The sequence below is a fragment of the Ptychodera flava genome, chromosome 10 (genome assembly GCF_041260155.1).
Source record: "Ptychodera flava strain L36383 chromosome 10, AS_Pfla_20210202, whole genome shotgun sequence".
In the NCBI taxonomy this organism is placed as follows: domain Eukaryota; kingdom Metazoa; phylum Hemichordata; class Enteropneusta; family Ptychoderidae; genus Ptychodera; species Ptychodera flava.
This window is the reverse complement of record NC_091937.1, coordinates 40055779-40078303: the sequence shown is the minus strand read 5'-3', so window position 1 is coordinate 40078303 and position 22525 is coordinate 40055779. Positions and strand designations below refer to the sequence as shown.

The window sequence follows — 22525 nt, the reverse complement described above, 5'->3', positions numbered from 1 at the left end:
GTCAAATACGAGAAATGAAAAGTAATAGTGTCTAACAAAAAAAACAATAATCTTTCGCCATCTATCGATTAAATACAAAAATATTTGAAGAAGCCTGGCGCTTTTTCGGGTCAAAGGTCAAACAAGTTTCATAATATAGCAAGCAGCTGATCAAAACTGATGAACCTCTGCATTGCAGAACTCCTGGGCAGGAACTCCGTCGCCTTCGCAAGCCTTAAAGACTGACGTCCTGATATGTGGGGGTAAAACATTTTATGGACGAAAGGCCACAGAGTATACGTACTTGTTGATTCAAATTAACTCACTGGTGTGACTTTTTCGTCTGCTGTAGGCATCAGTGGCAACCTGGCTATCGTTTTCGTCAGACGCTGTACTCTCGACTTCCATCCACGACAGTCTCAACATAAAAAGTTTACTTTGCTATCTAATCAAATAACCTGAACATCTGTTAAAAAGGATGATGTCTCGTGTGTTCCGTCACGCAACGAAAGCTGCAGAATGGCTGAGGAACGCTGACAAGCTGGAAGTTATTTGCATTTCTGGGGGAAGCAGACGATTTTTCCAAACGTCGTCCTGCCAGCAACAGCATACACCGCTACCAACACATATGAACGCTTGGCAGATCAACGGATATGGTGGGAACGAAGTCTTCGAATTGAATAAAACCAGAGTTCCTGTAATGACCCAGGCAGATCAGGTTCTCGTGAAAGTACATGCCGCAAGCATAAACCCCGTCGATGTAGCTATGCGAGGTTAGTTGAACTGTGCGGAATCCGAGCTTCACCTCAGTGTTTATCCAGTTCACCGCCCCGCCCCCACCCTCGCAACCCCCCAAATTCACAATAGATAACAATGTGTTTGAGGCAAACCATGGTGGTGAAGAATAAATTTCACCCAATAAACATCAACAAACAGGAATATATCCATTAAATCAAGCCAGTGGTAAATTGTTATGAAGAAAATAGTTTAAGTGCATTATTATCTGCTTACAGCTGAAATGGTTACATTTAAATATTTTTTGCATTCATATTAATAAATACATATCATATTTCCTAACAAACGTCCAAATATTCTAAAGACCATTAACAGCCACTCAGAATACATTGAAGCAAAATTTTCCGCTGAGCCACTTCAGATATAAAACTGTAGTTTCTCGGAATGTTTAGTATAAAAAGTCAAACAACTGGTTGCTGTGAGTAACAAAATCAAGTGTATAGCATTAAAATGAAATGATTTGTCGGGGTGTAATTTTAAATCTGCTACTTCAAAAAGTTTTTATTATTTTCTATGTTGAGGGATATGCAACTTGTATTGAGACTTAGGATGCAAATTTGATGTTCTGTGTCATTGAATCTAATACAAAGGGCTGAAGTTAAATCTTACATTTTATTTATATTTTTAGGAGGATATGGAAAGACCATTCTGCCAAAATTAAAACAAATCAGTGGTCAGTCAGTATTTCCAGCCACACTTGGAAGAGATTTCTCTGGTGTTGTCGTTAAAACAGGGAAAGGTGTCAGAAACTTCAAAGTTGGAGATGAGGTTTGTAGCTACATTCCTGCAGTAATATTCTTCTTTTGTCTATTCACCCCTAGTTACATGTAAACAAGTCCACAGTCACCATTGATACTGATGGGTTTTGGGCCAAACCATTGTGATGCAGGGATAAATACCCAATCTATTCCATTCCCTGAGAATAGATTCCGTATTTCTATGGAAATTTGGAGCATACAGTTCAAGGGGAAAATGAGAATTTTTCTGGCTAAGAAACTTGCAGCACAAAGTATAATTTTTTGTCTCTTGCTGATTTTGAGATTTCAGACTCACTTTTTCTTGAGGTTTAATTACAGATTGAAAAGCCTGTAGCATTTAATGAATGCCACACATGAATTTTTTTGTCAATCTGAAAAACTATTTTACAAATTGTTTTACTCCAACTTTTAACTATTAGGTGTGGGGAATAACATCATTTCAACATCAAGGTAGCCATGCAGAGTACACATTAGTTTCAACAAAAGAAATCACAAACAAACCTACAACTGTGAATCACACTCATGCAGCAGCAGTTCCATTCGTTGCCTTGACAACTTGGGCTGCCATCGTTACCTTTGGTGGTTTAACAGAGAAAAATGCATTAGGGAAAAGGTGAAGTTATTTCTTCTTTTGTATTTAAAGTAAATTTTGAATTTATTATAAAACTCCTTCTTCGTATACATTGTTGTAGGAATAAAACAAGAAAATGTTCTTGAATATTTTATTCAGTGTGTTCCATCGACCTTACCTCTGTTGGTATATTGAGACTTCAGGACATGAAACAGACATTGCCATAAATGTATTAAAAAAGAAATAAAGTAACAGTACCTGTCATAACATTTATTCAATATTCAATATTGTCCATTGAAATCAGTTTGATAGATTCATAGACAAAACCTCTCTGTAGACATTCTCAATTGCTGTTCATCCTCCAGATATCTTGTTCATCCTCTTACACATAGCTTGAATAAAGTCCATAAAATCTAAATTTGCTGAGGAAAGATAATTTCTCTTCACTCCATATTCATGGAATGATGGCCCTTATAGGTAGCTACCATTAAAGTTTGTCATAACAATTTATGTAGCTTTCTCTTCTACAGTTGGTTTTCTTACCACCTACTGATTTGTTCTGTAGCCACTGCTCAGTTAAGATAGACAAATGTAACACTCAGTGATGTAAATGATATTCTATAAGGGATTGTTTAAAGGGCCAATAGCGGTAACTCTTGATTAGTATTTTCACTACTTTCAATGTCAACAACGGTTTCTTGTCATACTGTCCCAAGCACAGTGAAACACTTTCTATTTAGCTTGTCAACACAGCATTTATGCACATAAAATGAACTGTTGTTAACATTTGAAATCTAGTCCAGACCAGAATTCACTTAACAGTACAGACTACACATGTGCAGACTGAGTTGACAAGCTGGATACTGTGTATCTCAGTGTGCTTTTGGAAGTAGAATAAGAAAATTTAGTTGACATTAAAAACGGATCTAGTGAAAAAATCATCAAAGGTTTAACAGGTATTTGCCCTATAAGCTTTCTTTGCTATCAATAGTGTCATACTTGTTACACTCAATCAAAGGGATGTCCAAAATAATCCAATTTATTCATTTTTTTCAACAGGGTTTTAGTTCATGCTGGTTCTGGAGGTATTGGTTCATTTGCAATTCAGGTAACTTTGTTTTCACGATATTGACAAATGTGGTGGCCTGCTATCATCATCTTGTTCAGTTCTATTCATATTTTGATAATGTCACCAAACTATTGTATGAAAATAGTGGCAATTTTTATGAAGACGGTAAAAAATTTTTCGAAAAATTGTAAAAGAATGAAACGTTTCATCATATTGTAGTGAACTTAGAGTGAATATTATGTGTAAGACAGATGTTTTTAAGCCTCTATGTAAAACATCCCAATTGGACATCAGAACAGTGAGATTTTATCAAACTGAAGCATTTAATAGCGCTGTTTATGTTTAATACTTTGATATTAAATCAGACTCTACTGCTTGAAATATTTTGTCAGTGCATTGCTATTGTTGCAGCTTGTAATCTAAGCTTTCAGTGTCTTTTAGTGTTCATTTGAACATGCAGTTGCCTATAAAGCTGTATTCTTGCATATTCACTAAATTTGTACACAAATATTTATTGCACATTAATGAGAAAACAATTAGGTCATTGGCAAATAGCCCTATTGCATATTGCACATGATAGCTAGAACACTGAAAATAATATGTATGCTGCAGCAATGAGTTATGTCAGTGTGCATGTCCACCCCACAAGATATAATGTATCCGGTAATCACCAAACCTATCTCTCATATTCAGTAACTGTGATGAAAGGAAACGAGAGAAGACAAAAACAATAATTATGTCAATGTTAGAATTCAATGATTACTGTATTATCAGAGTGTTACTGTGGTGCTATAAAGTTTAACCGCATTTTTATCAATATTACAACTTTTTTGCCGGGATTTTGTACTATACATTGATATTATTATACTTTAATTCACTCATGATTGCTTACTTTGTGTTTTTATGTCAGCTGTTGAGAGTCTGGGGAGCTGAAATAGTGACAACGTGTAGTACAGATGCTGTGGGTCTGGTGAAATCACTTGGAGCAGATTATATTGTAGATTATAAAACACAAGATGTCAGACAAGAGCTGAAGAATATCGGCGAGTATGTATTAGTGCCAAGATACTGCCTATAGAATTTCAATAGAAACAAATTTGCCACATAACTCAAATATCTTTTTACCATGAACTTGTAATGAAGTCAATAGGTTTCTTTCAGACTTGTGTGAGCACAGAGCATGTCACAAAACAAGCCAGAAACGATCATGGTTAAACTTCAAACAAAATACATCTGATGATATCACAACATATGTACAATAAAAAAATTTAGCCGGCCACACTGGTCTGTCTCCAACCCATTGATACAGAAGGTAATATTAATTGACTCATTTTCAATCCTTTCAGAGAGCAACCGTAACAGCTACTGTCACTGACCACACTATTATTGTATTTTTCTTTGAAAAGGATGTGCGATGGGGTGAGGCCTTGCATTGAAATAAACATACTGTAAATGAAGGATTATACACATAAATGTACATCATTCTTATAAAATTTGCCAAACTGCTGATCATTTCTCTGTTCAGTCATTAGCTTTATCGTTATTCAACCATGCTTATGACGTATGCTGTATTTCCCAGATTTGACATGGTGTTAGACACACTGGGAGGTGCAGCCCAGGACTACTCCATGCAACTTCTTAAAAAGTGGAAAAACGCAAGTTATGTAACTGTAGTTTCACCGCTGTTAAAAGATACAGACCAGTACGGTCTGTTGCCTGGTTTAGCGTCTGCTGCTGTTTCCATGACGACAAATACATTTAAGGTACATGTGATTGTATTAACTGTTTAGCCAATGAGATAGTTTGCTTCTCCAGACATGATGGACCAGAGACATTAGAAGCTGGCCATTACATATTTGTTAGTGACTTCTAAAAGATTGTGTACGATAACTCTGTGACTTCGATATTAAAAGGATTAAATTGCACATCACTTTAAATAAAATCATAATATATTTTTCGATATTGTTGAAGGCACAAAACACTATTGACAAAGAATTCTTCCAACGCCATGATGAAATCCTAAAATTATTCTAATCTTTTTCTCATGACCATACTGCAGTGTTACATGGCTGAAAGAAATATTGACCTCAATTCATGAAATTTACAGTATTTCTTGAGTCCATGGTAAAAATTCAGAATGCAGTTTTTTTTATGATTTAATGAGCATTACAGTATGCTGAAACAAAATCAATATCAGAAGTTAGTTGTAGAATTATATTATATGAAAGTAAATGTAAATCATTGATTATTCTAGTATTGAATTCACTCACAGTGGTTTTCATATTTTTTAGGGATTGGCAAGCGGTCAACTCTACCACTGGGCATTTTGTATTCCAAATAGCAATGCACTGAGAAAAATTGGAAGTCTGATTGATCAACAACATGTGAGTAATATTTACTATTCAAGATTTTATCGTATGCATTAATTTCGTTGATTCATCTCTATGAAATATATTTATATCAAAAATATTCTGTTATTTCTATTGAACATTTTACCATGCTTAGATATTTAGTCTATTGAGATATATTTTGGAAATATTACCAATCCCACTTGCAATTCTCTTGGAGCCTAGAGGGACCGTAATTGTACTGTATACTGTGTATGGTCAGTCTCTTCAAAGGTGGGGAGATGCTCATTTGTTTTGTGAAGCAATGCATTCTGGGTGAAACATAATGTCGTAATTTTTCTAGTTATTTCGATAGTATTTATGTCGAATTTAGGCGTACACCATCAACTAAAAGTGACTAGATCATTAAAATTAGTTTTTAAACAGTGATATTCACCTGATATCTAATTCTTTAGTCATAATTGCAGCAGGTCATTTGCATAACACTATTTCCCATTGCAGATAAAGTTTCACCATAAAGTTATATATAGTCGTGTGGTGGCGCTCTTCTCTTCATGCCTTAAACTAATGAGTAAGGAAAATAACGAATCCGGGTGACGCCGGATTCCACGGCGACATCACGTCCGTGAGGAATTTTTGAAGGGGGATAGGTCGCCCCAGGTGTGACCCGCCTACTTTCGCGGGATGCCCTCAGTGTGGTGATCTTCCCCGCCCAATTTAAATTGAAAATCAGAACGTCACTATGACTACGGAAAAATCTAAAGTAGGCATGCACAGACAAGTAGAAATTTCTTGTCTGTGGAATGGGTGAATATGTCAGTAACTTGGTTGCTACACACTGAAAATTGGCTATATTTTCAATGTCCTGCATCACTGTACGTTTCATTTTATTTCCCCATGTTTGATGAGAGAGTCAGCCTTTACCTAATTTGAGTATTTAGATCTAAGGGAAATGTAAACATTTTCATAAACTTTGTCAGATAATCAGGAGGATCTCAGGACTACAATCTGTGGATTTCATGTTCCTAAATGTAGGGGTCCACCGTTGCTCTTAGCTACCTACTTTCAATTGCAGATTCGGCCAGTGATTGACCAAGTATTCCCATTTCATGAAGTTCCACAAGCCTTTGAGAAAATGGAAGGTGGTGGGGCTAGGGGAAAGACAGTGATTGAAGTGATCCTATGTGAGACAGACAGACAAGATGAAAATGATGATACATCTCTGGACAACTAGTTGCCATGGAAAAAAAGTTAAAGAACAGATGACCTTTATAATCCACCAGTGTAGGGCAAGAACAATATGATCTTGAGAGGCATTGAACACAAGGTGTAAAATAATGCTCTTGACCTTATATGTATTGCTAAGTATCATACATGAAATAAGCTCTCAAATAAGGTGTCTACTGTGTTTTAGCTGAAATTTTCACGCATATGAAATTCGATGTCTTTCTATCATGCTGTCACACTGTACTCTTATGCTTTATCAAAGTACATAGTTTCTTAAGAAAATCCTGTATTTGAGTTTTGTTTGTTAGGCTCAACAGGTTTCACTTAATTTCAAAGAAAATAAACTTGTATTTCTTAAGAAAATCCTGTATTTGAGTTTTGTTTGTTAGGCTCAACAAGTTTCACTTAATTTCAAAGAAAATAAACTTGTATTTATAATGAATTGTTACAATGTCAGTGTCATGTTCAATATTTGATTGGTGGTGCTGCAGTCTCTGAGAATGCATTATGTGCTCACAATTTTCTGTTCAGTTGAAATATTTTTACAGGGAAAGGTACAATTCCGGAGTTTATTGAGCAACTATACAGTCTCAACACACAGAGTAAAGGGACTGGGTGTCAACAAGAGAATTCCTTAAAACTCATGTGCACAAATCTGCACCAATGTATGATAAATAGATGGAATATGAATACCTATGGTTGTTGCTCCTTCACTGCAGCAGCTCCTGTCCTTTGGAACTTTTTACCCATGGACGTAAAAACCTCTCCTAATGTCAACATTTTTAAAAGATGCTTCCAAACTTACATCTTCCAGAGATTATTTTCATTCTAACTCTAAGTGCAACTGAGCATTGTTAAACTTTGGATATTTCGCGCAATACAAATTTTATAGATAGATAGATAGATAGATGATCTGTTGTGCAACATAGAGAACTCTGGTATGTCAAAACACATCATGACTAGCTTCACATGCACTTTCGTGTCATAAAGAAACAAACCATGGTCTTCAGTGTACAAGTATTGAAAGTTTATTTACACAAGGACAACAACAGTTAATTGACTAACTAACTGAGTGAAGTTCATATTACAGTGAAAAAATAGACCAAAATATCTATTGCTCTACATAACATCAAATTTAGATAAAAATTATCAAAGTTTTTTTTACTGCAAGTACTACTAATTATCTAGCATTATCACAAGCAATTAGGCAATTTAAATAAAAAGGCTTGCTATCTGTTTATAATAATCATTAATGACAGAAATACATACCCGCTATTATTAAAATTAGGAATGCAAATATGGTAACAAAGGATGCTTGGCAAATGGTACAAGTCATCTCAGATTTTTTGTTTTAAAAATATTTTCCAGTTTGTGTTCTGGTGGTTCCTTCCAGTTTTCCTTTCACAGAACAAATGTTTGTCAACAAAATGACATGATTGGAAAAACAAAATTTGGTGTTAAATTTTTGAACAATTTTATGTAGGTCTGACAGAAAAAAAATGTCTGTCACAACTTCACAGCACTAGTTGGCGTGTACATCCCTCTTCTTTGGAAAAAGACAATTAGAATGGTTTGTCAAGCATGAACTTTGATCTGAATGTGTTAAACAAAACTTGACCTTGATTGTGAAATTGCTAAAAAACTTTGTCAAACATACATTCACAACACATGTGGCTTCTGATCAAACTATAAATGCTATTAAACTGCTAATAAATGATAAAATTGTGACATCATGAACAAATCTTGGAAAGATTAAGTGAGTAGGAAACACGGGAAGTAGTAATTCTGTTGATTCATGTTACGGGCATAGTATGTTGTACAATGAGCCATGGTGTAATAATATTAAATCCTGAGATGACCAAAGTGAAAGAAAAGCTATGCTACCCTGATAGAACGCTACTTGGCTAAAATATGATAAAGCGGTTACGGCAAAAAACGAAAATAAAAAGCATAAAAACTTTCTGAAATTAAAAGATACAATACACAAATGTTTTTTTCGGATTAAAATACTGATGGCAATTACATGATTTGTTGGAAGAGTACAATTGTATGATTTTCCCAGCAAATTGAAATTATTCACACATGCATATACAGTGTAGAAATGGCATTGCACAGTATTACATTGGATAGTTGCCATTACTATTGCTACACAAACAGATACAAAGTTACAAAAACTATTAGAAATATACATTGTTACAATAAAATTATGACATTGTATATACAAATTAACATGAAATTTGTGGATGCTGACTGTTGACACCCCCCCACCCCAATAACACATATAGCTTTAATGATAGACCGAATTGGATCAACAACTTCCAAATGATGTCTATCTGAATAGGAAGCAAGATTTTTGTACAAGACACAGGAATAAGAACATAATTGGGACATTATCGTTTCTGTAATCTGTTGGAACACACACTGGTACTAATGGTAAAAACACTGCTGAATTGTGCCGTAGAGGGCTGTGACTGACAGCAGGGATGTGAAATGCAATGTAATTCTACGGGATCATTGCTGATTGCCCTGGGATTATGGTATTAGGATGGTATCCCATATCACTGGAGTGACGATAAAACCTGCTATACCATGGAATGCAGTCTTGTCTGTACTATACAGTGGATGAAAGACTTCATCTAGTCGTAGTAATGAAAGGGTGACAGTGTAAGAATTCTGCTGTGTGTATTATTGCACACTACTTAGAAGAACACTGCGTCACCAGGGTGTAATGTGTGTGGAAGATTAACTAATTCAAAGTCTGATTTCAAAGTCATTTCTTCAAAAGATTTTCACACTAGAAAGTTATAAAATCTTCGTTTCTCACAACTTTGGCTAAGTACCCGTCTCTCTCCTCCTCCATGAAAACCTAATCACAGACTCAAAACACCTGATTCAAATCTACTTCCAGAAATCAACTTTAACAGAAAATATATCTTTAAATACTAACAAACAAATAAGTTAAACAGGAGGTTATATGTAACTTTAGCTCTGTGGAATATATGGTAATACGGATGGCAAAATTGCCTCATTGGTAATACATGGATGGCTACATAACTGTGTATGTCAACTTGGATACACTCTAATATTCATGTGTACTCTATATGGTTGGTCTGTCATGGAAATGTTTTTTGTATACACCTATGGAATCACACTCTATTTCACGTAGACTGTCGCTTGAGGGCGCTGTCTATGCTCCCCCTCGAGCGTGGGGAGCGTCCTCGAGCGATGGGTCTTTTACTCTCTGTTTCACGGTACAATGCAAGTGAAAGCTGTACAGTTGATCATGGTGCATGACGCAATGTCAGAGATTTGGGAAAATCAGTGTCTGCTCTTCAACCCCTTCATCACAATGGTATAGCCTTAAACTTGTTACTAGCCTGGTTATTAATGATGATTGTGGACCTGTTTACCAGGGATTGAGTGTGAACAGCTTATACAATGGCTAAATAGAAGTTTACCATCTAGTATGATGACAACGTCTTGTTTTGCAAAACATAATATCTTTTTTGATTCAGCGTGCAATGAATATTGGAGATGAAAGTATAAAGCCTTGACATGCAATTCTCAGAGTACGAATCCAGCACGGAAAACCTAAGATCTTTCAAGTGAGCAGAGGAATGGGACAAATATCATATTCAGTATGACAGCTTTCTTGACCTCCATATTGGTGGATATTGTAAACAATTTTGGGAAGTCATAATCTATTTGTGCCACAATGAGAGATAGGTTGGAAATGTTTGGAAACGTTCTTCTTCCCTGTATCCAATAGTTTTCATTCAGCATTGAAAAATCTTGAATCCAAATTCAAGAAATGCGTCCTGTTTTCGCAGATGCTGAATAAGTACCTCACAGATAGAAGAACATGAAAGGAAGGCAAATCTCTCTGATGTATCCATATTACAATCAGTTCATGATATTGCAATCATGGATGTGGTAGAGACGATTTCATTATTTTATCATTGTCGCATGCACAAAACAAGTAAAATATTGTATGGAACTCATTACAAAAAATTTCATTTTTGTTTTTCTAAAATAAAAAAAATATTCTTACTAAAAACAGTATTGCATGGTGCATGCACAATATCTCGTTCCCTCCCATTTTTGTCCTGTTGATAATTATAAAATAGTCATTTACATTGAGTGTACAAGTCCTATAAAATTCTCAAATCATCAAAATTTAAAAATGCTGGTTTGATTTTTTCCCTAGTGGCATTAAATACAAAAATGTTTAAAAGATTCCATTTGACTCGACCAGATTTCGCGATGAGTGTATACTTGTACAAATATGGCAGTATGAATAAATAGGTCTCTGTTTGAAAGTTGATCCCAAACATTGACTGGCCAAAGAAAAGTCTGTGTCTATATTATCTTTTGGACTGAAACATCCCAATTCAGGAGTATGGGCAACATTGTAACACCACCACACTTTGTCTCTGCTGGTGTATCCATTACCATCTCACCTACGACATCACAGCAAGTCTCCAAGTATTTTTTCCTGATGCAGAGCCTTGCATTGAAGTCTGGACAATGTGATGCACAGATCCTTTGCAGAGTCTGGTTGGTTGCTGTACACGCGGGAGAAAACAGCTGTGCTCTGCCTCTCATTCATGAGGTCACATCTCTTAGACTTAACTCCACTATCATTGATACTCTCTGCACTTTGACAGAGTGCCACACCGTGTTGAAAGCAGCGAATCACTTTCCCCTTCACACTACTTTTCTTCTTGATACTCAGTTTCGCCCCTGATAGCGACATTAAAAACAACACTATTCTTTTCACTGAATGATTAATTAATACCATGGCAACATTTTTGCTGTATATAACACACAAGACCCAAGTGCCGTCTAAATTTAGTCAAAATATGTGAACGGTGTAACTTCAAGGTTTTTCCGTCCAACTGAAGTTTTCCACCGACTACCTGGATACTGGAAGCTCTTCAAACCAGGAATGATTAAATGTGAACATGGAATTAGAAAATATTTAGCCATGGGAAGCACAACTTGGTCACCTGACCAACACATGATGGGAGCATGATGAACACATGGTACACACATAGTCCAGCTACTAAGATTTCACATCCTTCTTGGTAAGTTGTGACAACTGCTTGCTCAAATTACGATTCCTTGTCTGCAGATAAAGAGAGACAAAAGAAATTGAGAAATTCAGTAAACACACACAGATACTTGAACCTAGCGTAACATTTTCAACGCCCAATTGAAATTGTTTCACACATCACACCAGAGAATACTTGTTACATTATAACACGAATCTCTGAACAGCAAAATGCACTGTATGGGTTTACAAGTTGGGTTTCAAATGTTTTAAATATTCACTGATTGAGTTGACATGGTGAGGCACTGTGTAATTTAAACATACTCAATTCACATTCTACCTGTACATCAGTGTAACTCACAAAACAAAAACATATCACATTGTCAGTATTGTGTACACATTACAGACATGTTGAGACACTAGTTGTGTCATCTTGTTTAAAATAAGTCTTGTGCACACAAACAAAATTCAAGTTGGGTCTGGCCAGGGCTAAAATAATCCTCTTTGGGAAGAGACTTGCCTAGTGTTAACACTTGATTAAAATAAGTCGTGTGCACACAAACAAAATTCAAGTTGGGTCTGGCCAGGGCTAAAATAATCCTCTTTGGGAAGAGACTTGCCTAGTGTTAAAGGCGGAGCCTCCCTTTAAAAGGACGCCAAGGTATGGCGGCGTTCACTGTGTAAGTGGACACCAAACAGGTAACACGCGGGCACACGCTCCAGAAAATGTCACTTTTTAGTTTTCCCCGGCCGCAAAAACACAGACAGACTGCCAAGCGGTCAGCATGAAGTTGCTGCCAATCGAACTCTGTGATTATATTTAAAGTCTAACGCGACTGGAAGACAATTTTTTAGGAAATTCGAGCGTTTGTGGTGGGGAATCAATGACCATTGGCGATTTGAACCGACCGTCAATCAAAAGCTTGCATAAACTCTGTTTGCAGGATTAGCAAAATGTGACAAAAGGTTGAGATCAGTTTGTGTAATTAATGTTATAGAAATCAAACATCATACTGGCCATGTGTTTGACTGGGAGGAGAACTCCACTAATGCGAGAACCTGGGATTGAAAAGTGCGGCTTTAACACTTGATTATTTGAAGTATGTGACCTGGCTTAGGGCAAACATAATTAACATAGCAAAAGTGTAATATGCATTATTTACAAGTGCATCCCATTTGTCTACAAACAGATGATGTCTGACAAACAAAATTGTGTGCAATATGCAAATATAATTTGTAGTATCATACGACTTTTAGACAAAAGTCATACACGTGAAATAATGGAACATACTTCACAAATACAAACCAAATAAACATACAAATTGGTAGATACATACTGGCATATGAATATATCATTGGAAAAATACCGCAAATATACGGTGTTGCTCAAATTTGATCAGAATTGGTATATACCAGTATGGGTTACCAAAGATCAACAATAAGAGTTGTTTCTATCTGTTCAGTGCAGGAAAATTCTACGTTGATGTTATGACAATGATTTCTGCACAACCAGAATATTTAAACCAGAAAAACAAGAATGACAAAAGTAAATAACGTCTGAAACTTTAGCAACATGCACAGCAGAGAATGTTTTTAACCATGGATGTACAAAAATAGACATCCATGGTTTGAGCAGGTCTGTTAATATGTCACAGTTCATAAACAATGACAGGAAATGACTAATAAGCTGTTTCAGTTACTGCCACCACTCCCACACATAATAGGTATCCTGCATACAAACAGGTTAAAGGTCAAAAACCTCTTACTCAGATGTGTGGGCTGTTTCAGTTACTGCCACCACTCCTGCATATTTGCAGGATTTCCCCTTTTTCTTACCTCATTTGCATATTTTTGACACTGACATGTTCATTTGAACAACGTCACATCTCAACCCCTGCATCTACCTGTACACCAAATACTGAGATGGTAGCTTCGGCGGTATGGGAGCCTTTGCGTGTGACGGACATACATCCGTACATACATACCCACATACATACATACAGACATACAGATGCCATCGACTCACCATATAAGCTCTTTTTTGGTATTTATATCAATACCAAATATGAGCTAAAAATTATCTCGTAGAATTTCAAAGTTTTCCAATTTTCATGATAAAGTCTTACCTGTACACTCTCAACAGCCTCTGTGTGTTGTTTCTGCATAAGTGTTATTTTATTCCGAAGTTCCTTTTCTGTTTCCCATTGCTGTGCTTTCAATTCTGTGATCTGCAACGTAAAGTTTGAAGAGTATATCACTTACACTCATCAGATCTGGAAGCAGTGGTACAATAAGGGACCGACATGCATCTACGAGCAGAAAGCATAGTGGTTTTCGCAGGAAAGTGCTCCATATAAGAATAATTGTTGGAAAAAATATATATTTGACAAACTGCATGCTCCTATGAAGACAGTGTGATCCAAGTATTGCCTGAATTTCATTGTACATCTGACTTGTTATGGTAGAGAAACAAAATCCCATTGTCTGTCAGGATGTCTACCCTACATGGTAAAACAAAATTAAGATTACAATATATTCCAAAGACAGATTTCTCTGAAATTTCTGTTATGTATTTGTTATGCCAACTACAAAGTGTCCTATCAGTGATTTGGTAGCTCTCTTTCTTTGAATGGCATTCATTTGTCATTCTTTACTAATGGAAAGAAATGTATACACTTACATAAGACATGACTTGAGCACTACTTACTTTTTTATCTCTGTCAAGGATGACTTTATCTTTTTCTAGCAGCTGTTTCTTTAAGCTTGCCACTTGTTCCCGTAGCTGTGTCATGGCCACCATGTGATCAGTGTTACCCGGGTCCATGAAGTTGATGTCTGATGACACTACAGCTGATGACGCAGAAGCAACACTGTGGACAAAATTGCACAATGTATCAAAATGGATATAACTACATTATGAAATCAACAAAGCTGCAGTTCTTGGATGTTGCTATATGTTTACCTTGTGGAGTGGTCAGTCCTCTAGTGCTAGATTTCTATCATAAATGTATTCATTTAGGCAACACGCATTGACAAATATTTGAGTATGCACGTCATCATGGAGAATATTTACTTGTCTTAAATCACCGTGTATGCAAATCAAGTTATCATAGAGAATATTCATTGGTCTGAAACAATCCAGTATGTAAATCAAGTAATCACGGAGGTTGCCCATTGGTCTATAATCACCGACTATCTGAGAGTATTAATGTTGGCAAATAGATCAGTGATTGCATAAATAATATCATGCAAAGTTAGATAAATCCATCTACACTTCAAATAAACCAGTCTGATGAAACTCTGATTTCTATTTATATGATTTCATTTCTATCACATTCCTCATGGCTGCGTCAAATATTACAGTGTGCTGCATTTCGTTCATGTTTTGTTTACTTTTTGATTGATTGATTCTATGAAGCGGTGTGACACTGTTGCCCTGGATGTGAAACACTGAGTGTGGTTGCAATGATGAAACAAAACTAAAACATGAAATGGAGCAAGACACAAACTTTAGTATCTTGAACTCATTTCAAAAATGATTAAATTATTCCTTAATTTTATATCACAGTGTGTGGCCTCTCCATAATACTGCCAATAATACTTCCAAGATTTCTGAAAGTTCTGGAAACAAGGTCAAAAATGGATACGGTAGACAGGATGATATTTCCTGAATTCATTTTGTAAACTTTGACCCATTGACTTTCACCCCTTCTGATGCAAAGTGTATCTCATGGGGAATTTGACACCTACTTGGATGGAATGACACCATTGCTGGAGTGTTCAGTCTTCAACTTTTTGTGATGATGATGGTGGTGGTGGTGATGATGGTGATGGTGTGATCTGTAAGACAAAATGTAAGAAATGTGTCCAATGTCTGGGATTGTGCTTCAGTTTACGATTGGAGGTGCTTCATTTGTTGGAGGTGCTTCATTGCAAGAGAAACCATTAGGAGTGGTTGTATGTATTTTGTTTCAGTGGAAAAAAAAGAAATATTCATTTTCATACTGAGTCATAAAAGTTTGTGAAAAGTGCAACTTTCAAGTTCACACGGCTCACTCCTGTATGTCACAGAGTTTTTGCTGCTGATGTGCAGTGTGTTCGGCATATTATACCTGGTTGGTCGATTGTAACTATTCACAGCAACTTAGGGAGTCTATTTGTATTATTCACTTATAACAGTAAGACCCAGCCACCAAAGTGGATATCAGCTTCCGAGACGCGGTACATCACCCTGAGTTTTGGGTTTGACACCAAAATGCTAGATCAGTTGCATTGTTGCAAAGCTTTCATCATAGATAAAATGCAATGAGTACAAAAATTTGCCAAAGAGGATAGAATTTCACTTTTTTTATGGAACTTGCTCTTATGGAACTTGGTCTCAGTATCTACTGCTTCAAATGAGTTCAATGAGATCTCATTAACCAACAGATTTTTTACTTTACTTTACCAAATCTTTAATAAAATCTCAATTATCAGAAACATTTGAAGCATTTACTGTTATCAAACAACACACACTTTTGTTTATCATGGCTCTTGGATTTGTGATGGTGTCCACTTGAACTATTTCTGTGATGATGGACAGTACTACTGGATGCTCTGTGCTGTGTGCTGCTGGTACCACTCCCTCCACTGCTACCACCACTGGTACCATTGCCACTGCTTGTGTGCTCATGTTTCTTGGCTTTCTGTAAAACCCTCTTGTATGATAGCGTACATAGCCAACACAAGAGCTTTCCATTGACCTGCGTGTAACAACAAGAAGAATACGAATGTTGCATATATGTGGAATATTAGGTAAGTCGTGCCAAAGATAGGGGGTTCCAAATATTATCTCTAGGATAGAAGGTGATTACCACTAAATGAAGGCAAATTATTTTTGGCAGTCGATCATCAATTGCAGGTATAACTACACAGAAAATACACAGAAATACTAGGTATGAATGGAATCAAATAGGAATACAGATAATAAATGTGTAAAGTGTAATTTGATCAGTTTTAATTATATGATGGTGAAGTAAGGTAAATTTATCATAGTATTGTACATACATGTACTACAGTTAGACCAATCTCTGCAGTGAAAAGGGTTAATCTAAAGATAAACTGTAAATGCACATAGCAAAGTAGCAAGTGTGATTTGGTGAAAATTTTATTCACATGAAAATTGAGTCCAGAAAGGTACTAGAAGAACACCAAAACTGTTGCTTAACAATCTACAGGTATATTCTCCTTGCCATTAGGTTACATGCAAGAAATACTGTATATCCCTTTTCCTTCCAGATAGTATCACTTCCCCATCTGCCAAGTCAGTAAAAAGCCGTATTTAGCCAAATCCATATGTATTTTCACCCACTGGGCTTGGTATGTTATAGCAGCTTTAGTCTGTAAAAATCATGTTTACAGTATCTCTGTCTTCAGGGACCTTCAAATCTTCAAGTCTTTGTTAAAATGCACCATATGGGACATGTTTTGCTTCACTAGTTTAAACCAACTTGACCTGATGGTGAAATATGAACTTGGCAGGAAAATGGATATACAGTCTGAATATAGGAGAGCAAATGGATAAGATTTAGCATGACATCTAAGTCAGACTGACCTTTTTCCTGTCTTCTCTTCTGTCAAATGCACATCTTTGTCTGCATTGTTCACACGTGAGAGGTGGGCCGTACTTCTTTTCTGAATTTGTGCATCGCTGACACTTGTTTCCAATAAATGCTGCTATAATGTTGCAATATTCACACGGTTTGGGCTGAAAGGCAATGGGCATCGGGGACTTACTGGAAGTGGAACCTAAAAGCAGTAAAATCTGAACAGAACTGTACAATTCTATCATTTCCTGATTGCCAGGACACGGAAACACAGTAGTATCATACTAGGCATTGCCATAGAGCTTCACTAACTCATACAGGACGATAATCAACCCTGTATACAATTTACAAAGGTCTTGTTCAATACTTTCTTCATTATTTGTAACTTCTACACCATTTCAAAAAACAATCACCAAACCAGTTCTACAATCGCATGTTCCGGTAACTTGGGATCTAAAAAATTAAGTGGCAATATTCCTTTTGTTCAAAGTCGATGGCATTGGGCATTCCTGTAATACTCACTGTTCCATATTTTTTCACCAGTTCAGCACACTTCTTGCAAATTGAATTTGTACTGCTTTTGCTGAAAATAGACAGGTGAAGATGTCAAAGAGAGAGAAGATTCATGACTTAATATCACGGGGGGGATCAAAATCTGCAGTACTTTCCTCAAATATAATGTAGTTCCATGTTTTGATGACTGCTGTTTGCCAATCCTCTTAGCATAAAATTGGATTTTTTTAAGTAACTGTAGTGGGTCCAAAATTATTATAAAAAAAAATTTGTAAGTTAACACTAACTGGTATCTGTCAGTGAATGGATAACTTACAAACATGAATTTTGTGTGAAATTTCAACAGTCAGTTCATTATAAATTAGACATTACTGTTAATTCAACCACATGATAATGCTTACAGTACTGCAAACGTAGCTTTTTTACTTTACCACAGAAGCAAACATGTACAATGTATGTATAAACCAGCTTTTCTGACAGAGGTTAACACAACTTGTTATTGCAAAGTGTAATTACAATGTACAAACTACTGTAATAATACAATACAGTGCAACCTAGCTGTACATATCTTTCTGCTCAAACAGGATCATTTTAGGTGTTGTGCAATTTTTGAAATATTTACTGATATTTTCCAAATGAATTGTGTTCTCTTGCCAGAGTGAAACATAAAATACATATTTCACAAATAGGCACGTCTCATTGCAGATGAATAGATCATAGTTTATGATTGAAAGCATAAAATTCATTCAAAATGCTTAGTTTTTACCAGTTCATTTTAAACAGCTTCATAATATTTCAGTAAAAGACACGACTGATGGAAAACAGTTCTTACTTTTCTTGTTGGAATTCTGCTCTACAATATGTACACTTGACCACTGGATATGCACCACGACATTCCTATGAAAAACAAAACATTCAAAGTGACAACTGATTATAGCAACCCATTGCTCTTTTGACAATTTCTCATTATTTTTGTTGCATGTATCAACTACAGTTCTTGGTCTACTTCCTACAGCATTTTGAAATACCCAAAACTTGGTTTGCCAATATTGCATGTGTGATGTGAATTGTTCTTGTTGAGAACTGCATTATGTCCTGCCCTGGATTTGATTATCAACACTGAGAGTGCAGCATGCACAAGTAGAGTCAATGACAAGCTGAGTACTACATGTACTCTGTTGCTACTGTCAACGGGACAGCAAAATCTCAAACCATTTGGCAGATCTTGGCCTCATGTATAGATGAGGTCATAGGCAAAAGCGGGAATATTTCAGCCAATGGCACTTTATATCACAGGCTAAAAACTGAAGGGAAGTAGAGAATCTACGGTGGCAATTTTAGACAATGAGAAAGCTGTAATCCGATTGGTTAATAGTTACTTTTAGCATCAGTTCATTGTTTGAGGGCGTATTGATAAATATTCAAATGAGCACTACCATGCAGCAAAACCCTGAAAAATTTGTCAGGGCCCTTAAAGGGAAACAGTCTTCAATGTGCAAGCTTCTTGTTTACAAACAATGTATTTCATGCACGATATCTAGATGCACCTCATCATAGCTGCAACATTTAAATTATATGATGTCGACACAGACATGTTTTAACTGTCATCAATCACAATCGTACCTTGGAGACAGTGTTAACATCAGTCATATGGGTCCCATATGACCTTTGAGCGTAGTTCCGACGACTGTATCCCTTTAAGATCTTTTTGTTTTCTCTCTGCTAAACCATAGACATTTAAATGTCTTTATTTAGGGTCTATGGCTAAACACAGGCAACATCATATTTGAAATATGACAGCTCCTGATGATTTCACCAGTTTGGTGAATAAATATACCGGGTACAGTCCCTGATCCAAACCAAGGTATAAACGTAGTCCTTTCAAGATAATGTTTTATGTGTTCCCATCTCATGAAATAATAATGAAAAGAACAACAACACTAATAATTATCATGACAAAAATAATAATATTGTTATTCTGATATGACTAAGTCACTGTCAACCTGAACACATGCAATGGCTATTACAAAACATATCCTGAGAATGCACAGGTATTTCTTTCACATGAGTAAAATACATTTGTTTTCTGTTTGCTACCCGTATTACTTTTCATTGTAGTGATTTAGAGTTTAACTGTAAACAATAAAAGCACTGACAATATTCCAGGCACAGGATCAGTCGAGATCATCTCAAAATTGGTGGCTATACTAGAGACTGGTATATATGTCCAAGTAGCAAGTTTATTGTGGTGGTTTTGCTTGTTGCCCTACCAGTTAACCCTAACATCTACCAGTGGCATGGTCCATCTTCATCATGTTTTTAATGGTGAGGTGGGATTTGTGTACAGAGATGGAGGTGGCAAGATTATCCATCAATCAAGTGAAAGTGTTGTTACTGCTTAAATGATGAAAACTGGACTACTGATATTCAGATTTGCTCAATTCCCAATACACTGATATTACTGGGTGCCTATTTTCATATGCTGGACCTTCAACAAGAGTTGTGCATTTCCTGTATCTGATATGCTACCCAGAGTGTGAATCGAAGTATAACTATTGTGTTCTTGCAGTTTCTTGCCTTTACAAAAGAAAAGAAAAACCTCAGCAGTGCAGGTGTCAGTACTTTGTTATGTCAGTCCATAGACCCCGAGTCCATAGACCCTTTTCAGGGTGTATGGTCAGTTCTGCCATGGATGTAAAAATATTTTTTACATCCATGGTTCTGCTGATTGTAACAATGTATCCATGCTGTGTGTTGTTGTGATGTTTGAAAAGATGACTTTATGCTACATTGTAAAAATCATATCTCAATGCCTACTGTTGAAGATATAACTAAAACTTTGCCGTCTGAATAATGATTTTAGAGCAGAGGTGTTTTTTCCAACTTTTGAGTTGCCATTTTCGAGAAAGCTCACTCCAAATAGCCTTGTAACTCAGATATTACATTTATTTCAATTCATCCTGTGATCGATTATCAGATCGATTATCAATGGTCACTTATCCAAATAAAGAAGGCAAAAGTAGTTCCGATGTATGTTGTTTTGAATAATTTACATTCTGAAAGCCGGAAAGACAAGAGTAATAATGGATATCAGCAGTTCTGGCTTGAACGTAGAATTCATTCTAAAGATTTTCACACTGGTATGAAAAGTAAATGAGGCTGAGCATATCAATCACTTAACAGCAAAAGCATGAGATCCAAAACCAAAAATGTGTTTACTACATAACAGTGAAATCTGGAACGATGCGACCAAATGACGTTCGTTCGCTTGTCATGGCGTGGGCGCGAACTGAATTACAGATGACCAAGTCGGCTTCCTTTCTGACATTTACGTGATGACCTCAAGGTCAATGACACTATAGCGATTTTTAAAGGCTTGTGATGGGTTGTTTGAAAAAGCGATACGACCCCGAAACGTTTCGAACTTAAACCTTCTACACTGAACTAAATACAGACATCAGAATGTACAGTCTCAAACCGGCAGCAGCGTGGATGTTTTTGTTTATTTTCGGCGTGGTCTATGGAATACGTAAAACTATCCGAGTGGAGTGGGTTTCCTGTTGATGGTGGTGACAAAGGCCGATACAAGCGTTGACGTTGATCAAATGAACGACATTAAAAACACTTTACACGCCTTTTAATTCTCCAACAGAGCTTGATGGATACGTAGAGATCGTCGTTTAAGAATATTGACATAAGAATTCATAAAAGGTTCGGCGTGAGACCCTGTAGTATCGCATAGTAAATTTTCACTAGTGATCGTTTTTAACAATCCGGCTTCTCACCTTGCACAATTGTTGTCCCTGAGAAAGCTCTTCAAATGGATGGCGACTGTTGCATTTTGTACATGCAAACAGCGGCTGAGAAACAGAAGTAGTCATACTTGAGGTAGAAAAATCAGTTGACACCATGAAATGGGTTGAAAATCATCGATTTCGTACCATAGATTGAGGGGGTACCCACAGTTATTTTTCTTTCCGATATGCAAATTGCCGGTAACGTGAATGCGCATGTCGATAACGCCTGGCAAAAGGATTGTGGGTAAGTTAACCTCAGTACTATTGAGGGCGTTGTTCAAGCCAACCATGTTCTTTCATTGTTCCTGTAGTGAGTATCGCAGAAGGGTCTACTTGTTTTGTTACAGCCTGGAAACTATTAAATCATGATGAGAAATAATCTATTGGTTATGTAATCAAGACAATGTGTCTTCCGCCTCGATAAAGTGTTAATGTGTATATTTATAAATCAAGAAAGAAATGTAATGTTTTGTACAATAAATTATATTCCAAACCGCGTTGGTCTATATCAAGGAGCGACCCAAATGTTGTTCATATGTAGGCCTGTGTGAATTTTATCATTTTCTGGCAGCTCCATGAGTAACAAAGTGATAAGATTGCTCGTTGTATACAAAACTGGATGTGTCTACTAATGGTGGCCAGCGAATCGTTTTTGACACGTAAAGGGAGCGCGGACTTATTATCATTAGACATGCCGACAAATTATTCTTGTGCCATCGTCAAAATCAGTGACCCTCCCCTATTCACTCAGGAAAATATTGTTGTTCCCTTAGATGACGATGAAAATTTCATGACACGATAACAATGGCCACTTTGCATTGACAAAATGC

The 22525-nt window shown here is 36.4% G+C and overlaps 2 protein-coding genes and 1 non-coding gene across 4 annotated transcripts; 2 read left to right on the top strand and 1 right to left on the bottom strand.

Moving 5' to 3' along the window:
• The first annotated feature begins 117 nt into the window (after window positions 1-117).
• On the top strand, window positions 118-7189 carry LOC139142772 (reticulon-4-interacting protein 1 homolog, mitochondrial-like). Its single transcript, XM_070712889.1, has 8 exons — window positions 118-752; window positions 1403-1542; window positions 1952-2145; window positions 3163-3211; window positions 4083-4219; window positions 4752-4935; window positions 5464-5556; window positions 6596-7189. Exons 1-8 carry the CDS (start codon window positions 458-460, stop codon window positions 6752-6754), a joined length of 1251 nt encoding a protein of 416 aa, XP_070568990.1. The 5' UTR covers window positions 118-457; the 3' UTR covers window positions 6755-7189.
• LOC139143027 (U12 minor spliceosomal RNA) lies at window positions 6075-6230 on the top strand. Its single transcript, XR_011554499.1, has one exon. It is a non-coding gene; the product is annotated as a U12 minor spliceosomal RNA (small nuclear RNA).
• Window positions 7190-7752: 563 nt separating the features above from the next.
• On the bottom strand, window positions 7753-21903 carry LOC139142771 (protein FAM76A-like). Of its 2 annotated transcripts, none has more exons than XR_011554474.1 (9): window positions 21684-21898; window positions 18731-18795; window positions 17908-17968; window positions 17394-17546; window positions 16316-16542; window positions 15551-15640; window positions 14508-14670; window positions 12888-14028; window positions 7753-12439 (listed from the first exon to the last, which is right to left on the bottom strand). XR_011554474.1 is itself a non-coding variant. In XM_070712888.1 (9 exons), the coding sequence occupies exons 1-9, from the start codon at window positions 21807-21809 to the stop codon at window positions 11813-11815; spliced, it is 1050 nt and encodes a 349-aa protein (XP_070568989.1). In that variant the 5' UTR covers window positions 21810-21903; the 3' UTR covers window positions 7753-11812. The 2 variants fall into 2 exon arrangements, 1 of the variants encoding a protein (XP_070568989.1); XM_070712888.1 differs by having other exon boundaries at window positions 7753-11875; window positions 13927-14028; window positions 21684-21903.
• Window positions 21904-22525: the final 622 nt, after the last annotated feature.

Coding starts and splice junctions, on each gene's coding strand:
- LOC139142772 (XM_070712889.1), top strand. CDS start 458: ATGATGTCTCGTGTGTTCCGTCACGCAACGAAAGCTGCAGAATGGCTG. Junction 1,543..1,951: donor ACTTCAAAGTTGGAGATGAG/GTTTGTAGCTAC, acceptor TTTAACTATTAG/GTGTGGGGAATAACATCATT. Junction 2,146..3,162: donor AAAAATGCATTAGGGAAAAG/GTGAAGTTATTT, acceptor TTTTTTCAACAG/GGTTTTAGTTCATGCTGGTT.
- LOC139142771 (XM_070712888.1), bottom strand. CDS start 21,809: ATGGTGTCAACTGATTTTTCTACCTCAAGTATGACTACTTCTGTTTCT. Junction 17,547..17,907: donor TGGTGAAAAAATATGGAACA/GTGAGTATTACA, acceptor ATTGCCTTTCAG/CCCAAACCGTGTGAATATTG. Junction 15,641..16,315: donor AAGAGCCATGATAAACAAAA/GTGTGTGTTGTT, acceptor TTTGTCTTACAG/ATCACACCATCACCATCATC.